Source organism: Haliotis rubra, unplaced genomic scaffold, assembly GCF_003918875.1.
Source record: "Haliotis rubra isolate DU_JTF1 unplaced genomic scaffold, ASM391887v1 Scf302, whole genome shotgun sequence".
Classification (NCBI taxonomy): domain Eukaryota; kingdom Metazoa; phylum Mollusca; class Gastropoda; order Lepetellida; family Haliotidae; genus Haliotis; species Haliotis rubra.
In genome coordinates, this window is record NW_025766972.1 from 103,691 (window position 1) to 118,046 (window position 14,356).

Sequence of the window (14,356 nt, forward strand, 5' to 3'; positions counted from 1 at the left end):
CGGTTAAATTTTGGCGGCCATCTTGGATTTTGAGCTAAAAATAGGTTTTCGCATCAATATTCAGATTGGAACCAAACATTTTTTTAAACTCCTTTAACATATAAACACAAAAGAATATATGATTTGCTTTCATCAAAAAACTTTCACGGAATCCCATAAGCTCCTTGACTACCATGACCCACCAGAAGGATGCCGGACGGGTGTGCTTGATGATACACTCTATAACGAACATATTTTTTGTAGCACCTCTGTCGATATTTCCAATCTTCACCCATAACCCACCAGAAGGATGCAGGATGGACGTGTGTGTGCTTGATGATACACTCTATAACGAACACATATTTTTTGTAGCACCTCTGTCGATATTTCCAATCTTCACCCATAACCCACCAGAAGGATGCAGGATGGACGTGTGTGTGCTTGATGATACACTCTATAACGAACACATATTTTTGTAGCACCTCTGTCGATATTTCCAATCTTCACCCATAACCCACCAGAAGGATGCAGGATGGACGTGTGTGTGCTTGATGATACACTCTATAACGAACATATTTTTTGTAGCACCTCTGTCGATATTTCCAATCTTCACCCATGACCCACCAGAAGGATGCAGGATGGACGTGTGTGTGCTTGATGATACACTCTATAACGAAAACATATTTTTTGTAGCACCTCTGTCGATATTTCCAATCTTCATCCATGACTCGCCAGAAGGATGCCGGACGGGCGTGGGTGTGTGTGTTGGGCTCGTTCTACATCCACTTCATTGTGTTTGGACTCATGCAGTCCTTCGGCGTAATACACGTGGAGCTGCTTGATCATTTCCATTGGTCAAGAGGGCACACTGCATGGATCGGATCTCTTCTTAGTGGTCCCGTGTTTCTGTTCGGTAAGTTTGTGATTCAGGTATTGGTTAAAATACAATGTCTCGAACTCGGTTGAGACGAATTCTCGGTTGTGTCGAACTCATCTCTCGGCCCCTGCCGATTTCCTTATATTTATTATTATTTCTAAGCTGACGGATGTGTCGAACACTCTGATAAGTCGAACTGTTCCGTTGGTCCCGACGAGTTCGACACAACGGGGTTTGCCTTTAATAAATGTACTTTACACAATATTTTATACATTAGATATTCCAGGTTTGTTTGAAGTTAAGCAATATTCCAGCTATGTGACAGCCGTCGCATAACCGAGTTAGGACCAGTCGAGCCAGTGATTGACATTCTACACATTGGGGGCGGTGGGGTAGCCTAGTGGTTAAAGCATTCGTTTGTCACGCCGAAGACCCGGGTTCGATTCCCCATATGGGTACAATGTGTGAAGCCCATTTCTGGTGTCCCGTCGCGGCATTGCTGGTATATTGTTGAAAGAGACGTACAACGTACTCACTTATTCCTTCTTCAGGGCCAGTTGATGCTGCAATATATAATACATTTGGACCGAGGGCAGCAACGATCCTGGGAGCTGTATTGGCTTCCATCGGCTGCAGCATCAGCTGTCTTGCAGACAGTCTTCTCTACCTGGATCTCAGTTATGGCTTTCTCCAAGGTGGGTACTAAAACAAATCCTGTGTGTTTCCTCTGGGGCGGTGGGGTAGCTTTGTGGTTAAAGCGTTCGCTCGTAATGCCGAAGAACCGGGTTCGCTTCCCACATGGGTGCAATATGTGAAGCCAATTTCTGGTGTCCCCCGGCGTGATATTGCTGGAATATTACTAATTGTGGCGTAAAACAAAACTCACTCACTCTAGCTCTATGCAAATGGTTCTCTCGTTATTCCAAGACTGAACATTGCAGCCTAAATATTCTGGAACCTTTCATTAATCCTTTGCTGTCGACGGTCTTGTAGTTTCTGAAAGTAATGTGATAATGTTTCTTGGTGGGTCTTGTCTCCCTGGAACGGTCGATGTGGTTTTCAAGTAGGCAAGGTCGTTGGTCGAAAACGAAAACCAAATGTTGATTCCCTTCACTGCACAATCTTTGAAGCCTTCTGCAGGCGTTTTTATTATAGGTGCAGAGATCTGACGTGTTCCAGTCTGTTTACACAGAAAATAGTCTGATGTATTCCAGTTCGCTAGGATGATCCTTTAAATGGAAAATCTGATGCGTTCCAGTTTTCTAGGATGGTCTTTTGAAAGGATATCTGAGGTATTCCAGTTTTCTTTGAAATGGAAATCTGATGCGTTCCATATTGCAGGAATGATCCTTAAATAATGGAAACTAGTCTGATGTATTCCAGTTTGCTAGGAAGATCCTTTACTTGGAAAATCGTCAGATGGGTTTCGGTTTGCTTGGATGACACTTTAAATGGAAAATCCTCTGATGGGTTCAAGTTCATTTTGATGGCCCTTTAATTGAGAACCGTCTGATGGGTTCCAGGTTCCTTCTGGTCCCTAAATGGGAAAAGGTCTGAGGTGTCCTAGTTTGCTTGGGTTGTCCATAAAATGATCTGTATATAAGTACGTCGTCCACGCACATAGGATTTAGCAAAGTGGCATAAGTCTCAGATCTTCAACTTTGGGCTTTCGTCCACAAACGTAGTTGAAAGTTGAGCTACACGGAAATCATGTCATATGTATTGACGGATCATAACACCCTGAGTGTATAAATGTAGGCTATATATACTTTGTCCGAAATGTGCTTGAGGTCACTAAGGTAAAAAGAACTGACGTGCAGTGTTTGCCCTTAACCTTGAAAAGCTGCACCCCTAAGGACCCAGAACCATAAAGGGTTGTGGGTCCTGATTTGAATGTGTAGGCCCTATATTTTAATATGGATATAGTACTCTTATTTAAAGGAGACGCAGAAAACAAAAGCTGTGGGCCCGAGTGGTTTTCAGTCAGCTTCGGGCATTAGGACCGACGTTAATTTCGGACGCTGAATGTTGTGAGTTTCAGAGTGAGTGAGTTTAGTTTTACACCGCACTCAGCAATATTACAGCTATATGGCAGCGGTCTGTAAATAATCGAGTCTGGACCAGATAATCCAGTGATCAACAGCATGAACATCGATCTGCGTAATTGGGAACCGATGACACGTGTCAACCAAGTCAGCGAGCCTGATCACCCGATCCCGTTAGTCGCCTTTTACAACAAGCATAGTCGCCTTTTGTGGCAAGCATGGGTTGCTGAAGACCTGTTCTACCCCGGATCTTCACGGGTCTACGAGTTTCAGAACAGTCTCCTTCATCAAGCAGGCATATTTAAGGGAATGAACATTGAGGAGCAGAGGAAGCCAAATACATGCCCAGTGATAGGTTGACTGATATGTGCGCTATATAAATGTCCAATAATAATAACAATAATAATAATAATAATCATATTCTCCGGAAAGTTCTTGGTGGGTTCGGCTAGGCAGTGTTTCCTGGGAGAAGTCCCATTCGCTGTCTGGGCTGCGTGTAGAGGGGGCATGATATTCTCCGGAAAGTTCTTGGTGGGTTCGACTAGGCAGTGTTTCCTGGGAGAAGTCCCATTCGCTGTCTGGGCTGCGTGTAGAGGGGGCATGATATTCTCCGGAAAGTTCTTGGTGGGTTCGGCTAGGCAGTGTTTCCTGGGAGAAGTCCCATTCGTTGTCTTGGCTGCGTGTAGAGGGGGCGAGGGCCCTGAGCTGATGATGAGCCTTTCCAGCCTGACTGTGCCAGGATCACCCGAACCCTCTCTACTGCATTTTTCATCTTTAATCTGTGAAAAATAATAATAATGAGCCTTACCAGCCTGACTGTGCCAGGATCACCCGAACCCTCTCTGCTGCATTTTCATCTTTAATCTGTAAAACATAACAATAATAATATTTAGAGAGAGGCCTACAATACAATAAACGTCCTCCTCTTACTAAACACTCATCGTATTACTCTTCCTCAGGTTTCGGCTTCAGCCTTCTATTCTTCTCCGCCGTTGTCATTGTCAACCAGAACTTCGAGAAACACCGATGTCTTGCAAACGCCCTTGGCAGTACGGGTGCAAGTATTGGTACTTTGGTGCTGCCTCCTCTACTGAAGGTGATGATTTAAGAGTACACCTGGAGAGGCACGGTGTTGATTACAGGTAGTCTTGTTCTGAACTGTGCCGTATTCGGGGCACTTTTCAGACCGTTTAATACTGAACAAGAACACAGAGCCACCAAAGCCAAGTCAGACACATCAGGTAGGCCAGGAAATGGGTGCATAATACAAACATTGTCATCGGTTGTGTCGTGCTGTGTGTGTGCTGGTATGTTTGTGAATGTGTATGTGCATGTGTGTATGTGTGTTTATCATCCAAAACCGTGTTCCACAGGAGATATTGCTCGTGTGAATCTCCTAGGAGCCATCGTTTTGACAATGCCCTGACAATGCTATGACGTCATGAACTTGATGACGTTACAATGCTATGACATATGAGATGTACCGTGGAATATTCATTGAAAACTAATGTATAGTGATATTTTTATGATAAATAGAATCTCACCCTCGTGTCAAAAGACACTCGGGGGAGATTCTCTGTGTGTGTGTTTTCTTTTTTTATATTGTGATTCAACTATTTTCCAGTCAGTGTGCTCTTTTTGGGCGTGTATATTTTCTTGTGTTTGAACGTGGACATGTGTGTTTGTGTTAAGAACATGTTTTACTATATCTTGATTCAACTATTTTCCAGTCAGTGTGTTCTTTTAGGGTGTTTATTTGATTATGTGCTTGAACGCGACAAAATGTGCGGCGGTGGGGTAGCATTGTGGTTAAAGCGTTCGCTCGTCACGCCGAAGAACATGGTTCGATTCCCCACATGGGTACAATGTGTGGAGCCCATTTCTGGTGTCCCCCGTCATGATATTGCTGTAATATTGCTAAAAGCGGTGGAAAACTAAACTCGCTCACTCAGTCAATATAACGCTTTGTACCAAAGCGATGTAGATACAATGTTGGGAAGGCGATTCACTCACTCACCCATACAAAAACCTACAAAGGCACCTAATACTAAATGTGCATGGTAATCCACTTGTGTGGATTTAGTATGAGACATTAGGTCCCCATTAGTATATGCCTTTAGTAAGAGTTGACAATATCGTGGATAGGTTGTCAGGTTCGGTGAATTGGTTGTGTGCATCTCATCTTTCTCCAATGTTCAGGGTGTCCTTCTATTGATTGTCTGGCCCAGACTTGAATATTTGCAGAGCGCCGTCATGTAGCTAGGGTGAGTGAGTGAGTGAGTTTCATTTTACGCCGCACTTCATGTATATGGCGGCGGTCTGTAAATAATCGAATCTGGGTCAGACAATCCAGTGATCAACATCACAAAAAATCAATCTGAGTGAGCAATCACGTGAGCAAGCCTGACCACCCGATCCCGTTAGTCGCCTCTTACAACAAACATGGGTTACTGAAGATCAATCTACCCCGGATCTTCACGGGTCTATGAGAAATCTATGAATGGACCACTGAAACCAATAATGACACCAGTGGTTCACTTAAAGCGGAAACATGTCCAGCCTTACTGTTCATACAAAGCAGCTAGTCTTTAACGCCCAACATGGCACTGCCAAACAATTAAGACTGCTGTTTAAAAAAGTTCAGATATTCTTCTTTTACAAGTACCCGTGAAAGTCCGGGTTAGAATTGATTTTCAGTAACCCATGCTTGTCGTAAGAGGCGACTTACGGGATCGGGTGGTCAGGCTCGCTGACTTGATTGACACATGTCATCGGTTCCCAGTTGCGCAGATCGATCCTCATGCTGTTGATCACTGGATTTTCTGGTCCAGACTCGATTATTTACAGACCGCCGCCATATAGCTGTAATATTGCCGAGTGCGGCGTTAAACTAAACGCACCCACTTTTCTCTTACAAGTTAAAAAACAGATCTTATATATACCACCAAAAGATGTAGGGGATATTGGATTTACAAGATTGATAAAATGCAAATGACGAAGCCAAGGAGGAAACAGATGATGAACAGAAACTAAGGGAAAATGTGACAATTTATTTCATTCCTTTGGAAATGTTTCATCTGTATGGATATATATTACTTTTCTCATATGGATTGGCATTGGCTAGTGGTATGCTCGCAAAATGGAATATCCTCTACTGTTTTTGAATGGTGTATATCTTTTACAAAAGCAGACAATTCCAAGGTTTCTACCACTGGTGCCATCATAACCAAGGTGAAAGCCATGCTTGCAACGTTCACCAACATCAGATACACTGTCTTCCTTACTGGAGCTGCTATTGGCGCCTTGGCACACCTCGTACCATTCAACCATCTTCCAGACCTAGCAAATAACTTGAATATTGCCGAAGAGAGGTCGACGTGGTTGATACCAGCCATCGGGATATCCAGCATGGTGGGACGCCTACTGTTTGCTCGTGTATCCGACCTCCCTTGTGTGAACAGAGTGTCTCTCCTCGCGTCAGCCAGTATCATGTGTGGTGTTGCCACTATCACGTGTCCACTGTTGCTGTCGTTCCCGACGCTGGTGACGTATGAGCAGTCTTCGGTTTCTTCTTAGGTAAGTTAATTTTTGTTTAATGTTTTATATTTTTCCCAATTACGTAGATCGATGATCATGCTGTTGATCACTGGGTTGTCTGGTCCAGTCTCGATTATTTACACACCGCCGCCATATAGCTGGAATATTGCTGAGTGTGGCGTTAAAAAAACAAGCAAACAAAAACAATTATACGGATCTTATAATTCCTACCACACGAAGCTGACACGACAGTAAGTCTTACGTATAGGAGGTGAGGTGAGGTGAAATTGGGTTAACGTCGTGCTTGAGAATATTTCGCTCATATGACGACGTGCATGCGTGTGTATGTGTATGTGCGGCTGCTTGTACTAGCCCACACTGAAGCTGGTTTTATAGTGCTAGTTCACTGAGATACCATGCCGCAGTGAAGCATGAATACTCCACTCAGACACATTATACTGACTCCGAGCCGACCAGTCCTTGTTGTACCCATTAATGCCGAGCGCCAGGCAGAGACCAACAAGTACCATATTTTAACGTCTTTTGGTATGACGCGGCCGGGCATCGAACCCGCGACCGTCTGCTCTCCGGGCGGACGCTCAAACCACTACACCACGGAGGCGGTCCTTACAAATAGGAGAAAACACACCCCTGAGGTTTTGGTAGAGAATGTAAAACCGAGGGAGGAAAACAAGAGATGCTTAATATATAGTGATAAGGACACTTCAGGTATATATAAACGGTTCAAAACGTCATCAGGGGGCGGTGAGGTAGCATTGTGGTTAAAGCGTTCGCTGGCCTCGCCGAAGACCCGAGTTCGATTCCCTAAATGAGTACAATGTGTGAAACTCATTTCTAGTGTCCCGCGCCGTGATATTGCTCGAATATTGCTTAAAGCGGCGTAAAACGAAACTCGCTAACTCACTCACTCAAAACGTCATCAACTCAAAGCAACACGACCACATTGTTTCAGTTGTCACATACCTTGTCATCTGCATTTGCACAACACACAAAAACCTTTAACACGGAGTCACAGATTGCTTAAGTTATGGGTCAGGCCATTTAGTACTTGCCTGTCATCACTTGCTTGATAACGGTGTTAGTAGCTACACCGAAACGTCGCTCATTTTATATTACAGAAGTTGTATATCCATAAAACAATCCTCGTTGTTTATTCAGTACTTCGTGGAGCTGTTTCAAAATACCTACATTAAATCGGCACGTCAAGACAAGCGATATTTCACTCACAATAGACCCGTGAAGGTTCGGGTTAGAATGAACCTCCAGTAACCCATGCTTGTCGTAAGAGGCGAATAACGGGATCGGGTGGTCAGGCTCGCTGGCTTTGTTGACACATGTCGCCGGTTCCCAATTGCGCAGATCGATGCCCATGCTGTTGATAACTGGATTGTTTGGTCCAGACTCGATTATTTACAGACCGCCGCCATATAGCTGTAATATCGCTGACTGCGGTGTAAAACTAAACTCACTCACAATGCATCACCATTTAGAACATTCAATGACAAGTTATCAAGCTTTTGTTGTAAAACGATTTTCCGGCATTTGAGTCGTGAAAAATAAACAGTTTTTCTTTGTTACATTTGAATTATTATTTCTTTTTGTTTCTCTGAAATAACCATTTCTTCTTTGTTTTGTCCAAATAACCCTTTATATTTTATCGAAATAGTCACTTTTTATTGTTACATTTAAATAACAAGTTCTTGTTTGTTCCATTTGAATAACCAGTTCTTCTTCGTTCCATGTTAATAGCTATTTCATGTTTGGATCGATGTTTTGTTTCCTTGAAATAATCATAACTTCTTTGTTTCATGTTAATAGCTATTTCCCGTTTGGATCGATGTTTTGTTTCCTTGAAATAACCATAACTTCTTCGTTTCATGTTAATAGCTATTTCCCGTTTGGATCGATGTTTTGTTTCCTTGAAATAACCATAACTTCTTTGTTTCATGTTAATAGCTATTTCATGTTTTGGTCGTTTTAATCACTATTTCGTAATTATTTCATTACTTCATATATAATATATATTTATCACCATTTCGTAATTGTTTCACCTAATAACTATTCATGTTTGTTTGATTTTAATCACCCGTTCGTAAATGTTTCATTTTAAAACCTATTTCGTATTTGGGTAATTTTGATAACAATTTCGAAATTGTTTCTCGTAATAACTATTTTATGTTTGGGTCTTTTGAGTCACCATTTCGTAATTTTTACATTTTAAAAACTATTTCATATTTGGATAATTTTAATAACAATTTCGTATTTGTTTCACGTAATAAGTATTCTATGTTTGGGTCATTTTGATCAACATTTTGTGATGATCAACATTTTGTGATTATTTCATTTTTTAAAATTTTAATCACCATTTCATGTTCGTTTAAATATACAAGCACCTTGCTCATTACATTTCGTCCTGTAGGTAAGGGGTGGTGGGGTAGCCTAGTGGTTAAAGCGTTCGATCGTCACGTTGAAGACCCGTGTTCGATTCCCTAAATGGATGGTACAATGTGTGGAGCCTATTTCTGGTGTCCCCCGCATAGATATTGCTGGAATGATATCGTTAGGATGAGAAAGCCACAATAACTCGGTGCGCCTAGTGGCTGCAAGAGTTGTATACTCCCCAGGGAGTTGAGATTGATAATGCGATGTGCCTTTGAGATTGACATCCAATGATCGAGGGAAAAAAATACCAGCGCCTTGAGCATGCACTAGTGCGTGGATATGTGCGCTATATAAATATCCTATAATAATATTGCTAAAAGCGGCGTAAAACCCAACTCACTCACTCCTATAGTTACTTTTTCAGCCACGCCTGGTGTTTGTTCTAGTGACGGGTTTAGTCTTTCTTCTGCCTATTCAGGTGTGTGGCTGTACCTACATCCCGTGGCGGTGACCGACACGCTCGGTGGGGAGAAGATCAGCGGAGGAATAGGCTTTCTAAACTGTTGTCGAGGAGTGTGTGTCTTGCTCGGTTCCCCTTTAGCTGGTGGGTAATGGTAATCAGTATTCCGTGACGTGTTGAAGCTTTGTCCTGTTTCCAAAATGATGAATTACGATTCATCTTCACTTAACTGAAGAACCAAGAACATGTCGAACACTCCTTAAGTTTTAATCTTGGTATACACCAAACATATTTCTTGCAGATATACTCCCCATCAAAAGTTTAGACTCATTACTTCAATCAACTGTTCTAAAGTAGATTTAGCAAAATATTCCATACTTTTTAAAGGTACTGTTTACACATGAACTGATGTAAAACAAATTCGTAACGTTGAAAAGATTATTGTCATGAGTTCAATAAATGGTGAAATTCACACCAAAACGTGCCTGTTCACATGCACGATATTTGCACATGCTTTTCGGCAATTTGATGCATGATCCTCGTGCAACCCATCTACATAAGGTTTGCAGTAGGTTCTCCTAAGTTGTAGAGAAATTCATCTTCGATGTAACCACATATATATACATAACATATAGTGAGTGCTTTAAGTGAGTCTAATCGTTTGAAGGATAGTATATGGCATATATAGCAAATATGTTATAAGTGAGTGAGTGGGTTTGGCTTCACGCCGCATTTAGCAATCTTACAGCAATATCACGGCGGGGGACACGAGAAAAGGGCTTCACATATTGCACTCATGTGGGGAATCGAACCCGGGTCTTCGGCGTGACGAGCGAACGCTTTAACCACTAGGCTACCCCACCGTCTTTTATAATGGAATTTTATAGTCGCATTGCTTCGATGAACTTATCGTTAACACCATCAATTGTTCATTAAGATTAGCCATTGTAAAATGTGGGCGGGCAGCCTCGGCGTTCGCTCGCCACACACAAGACCAGGGTTTGATTCCACACATGTGCTAAGCCCATTTCTGGTGTCCACCGCTGTGATATTGCTGGAATATTGCTAAAAGCGGCGTAAAACTAAACTCACTGACTCACTTTACTGGTCTGGAGCAATGATCTACTGACAATCTATTTGACAGTCCTTTTCAGGCTGGGCGGTGAGGTAGCCTAGTGGTTAAACGTTCAACCGTCACACCAAAGACCCGGGTTCGATTCCCCAGATGGGTACAAGTGTGAAGGCCATTTCTGGTATCCCCAGCTGTGATATTGCTCGAATATTTGTAGAAGCGGCGTAGAACTAAACTCAATAACTCCCTTGTTCCAGGCTGGCTCTACGACATCAGCGGAAGTTACACCATCTCGTTCTATACTGCTAATAGGTGGCGCTGTCGTTCTTATTTATGACATCACAAGTGTTTGTGATCGTGACAAATCGGATGGTGAAAGAACAGTGAAGTAAATGAATGACGCAGAATACGTATCTACGGAAGAATGAGGATGACTTTGAAGTACTATGAGGACTATTTTCATGTAAAGAGCACAGTGTCAACAAACCGAAACATGAGTCTAATTAACCTATTCAGACAATGAACTACTTTTCAGCCGCTCCGGATTTTCTCGTGTGAAAACGAAAAGAGACACCACAAACAACTATGGTTACACTGAATTCCAATTTCTTGTTTCATAAGACAATTGTATTTATAAGTTAATTTTAATTTTAAACTTTAATAGCATCGTATTTCTATATCATATGACGAGGTGTAGGCAGCATGACCTTAACTAAGACGTCACAGACTGCCCCTGTGTACAATGTGATTGATGTAATATGAAGTCCGTACCAGACCGTCAAACTTTTCCAGCGGCAGGACCTCGTTTTGAGATTTCAACTATTTCCAGATGTCCGTTTGTCAGAGCACACTGTACGACAGAGCACATTGCACGACGTGTTTGCAAGGATTGGAAGGAGCGTAGTGTTGCAATACACAAGTGCTTAGATGTATCAAATAATACTGATAAATATTTATGTATCCAGTTGAATGAATTGGTCTCTAAATTCTGGACTGGTTATTGTACTATGTTGCGCAATAGGACAGAACCCAGTCAGCAGGAAACGAGACTGTTGTGTAATCAATGTTTTGACTTGGTAAATACATTTATATCTTCTGTACTCATGCCAATAATGGTTGTCAACCCTCCCCACCTTAACCCCACCCCCACCTCACATCCTCACCCACACCCCCTCTCCAATTAAAAAAATTGAAGGGGGTGACAACCATTATTGGCATGAGTATATTTGGTGCGATAGCCTAGTGGCTAAGGCCCTCGCTCGCTCGTCACGCCGAAGGCCAGGGTTCGTACCCCCAATGTGTAAAATGTGTGAAACCCATTTCCTGTCTGGGATACGTTGACATGCATCAAACAAGCTTGGCAAGTCGACCCTTATGCTTTGAGATCATTTTCCGAAAGCCAACGTAAATTTGTATAGTGGTGTTTGGGGAACGCGTACACAATATTCGTGACTTGAAAAACTTTTCAAGTATTACGTTGTTTGTTGGAAAATAATCCCAATGTGTACTTTCTTTTGCGCATCAGTTTATTTATAAAGCAAATATATTATTTTATATCAGTATATATATTCCAATGAAGAAGCAGTTACTGGACATTAGTTATGGCCACCGAGACACTATTATGGACATTTAAAATGTATATATTTAAAAAAGATAAATATATGGGCACGGGAGCTATGAGACATGTTTATGCCTAAAAGTGATATGTTTGTTTGTTTGTTTGTGTGGTTGTTTGCCTCGTTTTCTTGTAACGCCGAGCACAGCAGTTGTTCCAGCTGTATGGTTGCAGTCGGTAAATCATTAAGTCTCGACCACAGAAGCCAGTGATTGACATCATGAGCATCGATCTATCCAATGGATACGATGGTATCTATCTACCAAGTCAGCGAGCCTGACAGCCCGGCTCAATAAGTCGCATAGTACTGTCAACGCGTGGATACGTGTCGACTGGGGAATTAGCTCATACGTACAATACGTTGACAATACGTTGAGCTCAAATTTCTTTAGTTACATGACAAACAAATACACAAGACATAAAAGAGGTGAGTAGAGTACCTGCTCAACCCCAGGGCGTTTCCTACGAGCGGCATTCTCCTGCTCGTGGTCGCCCCTACACAGAGAGTGGGAATACCAGACTCGTACTCTTTCACTCTATAGATGTGAGCATACTAAGTATATATACAGTTTTTGATAACAATGGACAGGCGATGACTCAGCAATTGACAGATAGAAAAACAATAGCACTTCCTTGACTAGTTGATGTTGATGGCAGACACGGCCAAGGGGGATGACAATAAAGGTTATAAATGTCATATACAGTAATTAATTGCCTGAGAAGTCATTGTACAATGCGGAAGTGATAAGGATTGCATAGAATACAGATTAGCATCATATAAATAATAAAGTCTCACATGTCTTGAGTACATAGTTTTTAGTTTTTAAATATTTGGACGATGGCTGTCCTGAATTAGTCCCTATAACATTACGACAAACATGGGATGACAAATAATTCTAACCCGGATCTTCACGGGTCGAGTTGATTGGCATGAACAGAACCCCAGACTTACATAGCTTTGAAAGGATTCATATGTATGTTTCTAATTAGCTACATATGCCTACATTTAAGCTAATACCAGGTCGTAGGGGTTCGGTAGTCTTAACTGACATACATAGCGCTAACATCGCTTTGTGTTTGTTAACCCAGGTCTTTATGATATTTTTTTTTGTCTGTTCACCGGGGGCTATAATTATTGAGTGCGATATCACTTCTTAAATTTTCTTTGAATCTTTAAGATTTACACCAAGCATGACTTATTGAAGACCTGGGCCTAGATTTTCGAAGCTCTCTTAGCGCTAAGATAGTCGTAAGTTAATGTTAATGTATGTCATTTACGACTGTCTTAGCGCTAAGACAGCTTCGAAAATCTAGGCCCAGCTCTTAACCGGATCTTGAAAGGGCTTCATTGAGGACTTTTGCATCACAGATGGGGCTTGGCGGATTGCGAGTGAGTGAGTTGGGTTTTACTCCGCTTTCTAGCAATACTCCAGCAATATCACCGCGTGGGACACCACAAATGGGCTTCAGACAGTGTGCCCATGTGGGAATCGAACCTGGGTCTTCGGCGTGACGATCGAACGCTTTAACCACTAGGCTACCCCACTCCCCCTGGCGGATTGCAAAAAATATTAGGTGTTGACATGGGGTGGCTGTCAAATACGAAAGAAGTGAGAAATTTCCATGTGTTTCTATGTAAAAAAATAATATGAATTCACATTGCCACTTACAAACGTGGCATATGGATGTTGCGTTGGCTGAGTGGGTTAGATTACTGACTTTGTGTTTTGAGGAGCAAGTGCTTGAAATTGTGGGTTCAAATCACGGCTGGGACTCAACCCAACAAAAGTATTAGAATCTGTTCTTTACTGAGAAAGTGTAACCCCAAATAAGAAATGTGTTATATAAAAATATACTTGAAACACACGTGACTCTGTCAACAGGCCTTTCACAAACTTGTCTCCTGTCAACGACCGGAACGTTTATTGCCACTGGCGTTACCTACATCAATCAAGAGTTGCGAAAGCCATGTTTCTCATCCATTTTGTTTTGCACGGTGAGTGTGGCAAGTGATATTGTAGACCCATAAAATATCAAGTAAAATTTCTCATTTCGAGTACAAACATAGCTTTTCCCACGACAACGACGTTTTGACCACTCCCAAGTGGGAGTCTCGTTTTACCTACTCTCTAGGCTTTCCTAAGAGGAAAACCCAATGTAGCCCTGACATGTGAACTATGGTATATTTTACTTCCCGGAGATGAAGTGTCAACCTCGTTCCGCGCCACTGATTCCCAGACAGGGACTTAGACAAAGCACTCTAGTTTTGACCTGGCCGCCTTCACATTTCTCTCACAAGGGGGGCACAGGGGTAACCTATAGTCTGTTTGCTAGTGAAAACGTACCGATGAATTTAAGCAAAAAAATA

At 42.1% G+C, this 14,356-nt stretch overlaps 1 protein-coding gene across 1 annotated transcript; it reads left to right on the forward strand.

The window, feature by feature from the left end:
- The first annotated feature begins 702 nt into the window (after positions 1–702).
- Positions 703–4,009, forward strand: LOC124282762 (monocarboxylate transporter 14-like). Its single transcript, XM_046718788.1, has 3 exons — positions 703–892; positions 1,408–1,551; positions 3,861–4,009. Exons 1-3 carry the CDS (start codon positions 703–705, stop codon positions 4,007–4,009), a joined length of 483 nt encoding a protein of 160 aa, XP_046574744.1.
- Positions 4,010–14,356: the final 10,347 nt, after the last annotated feature.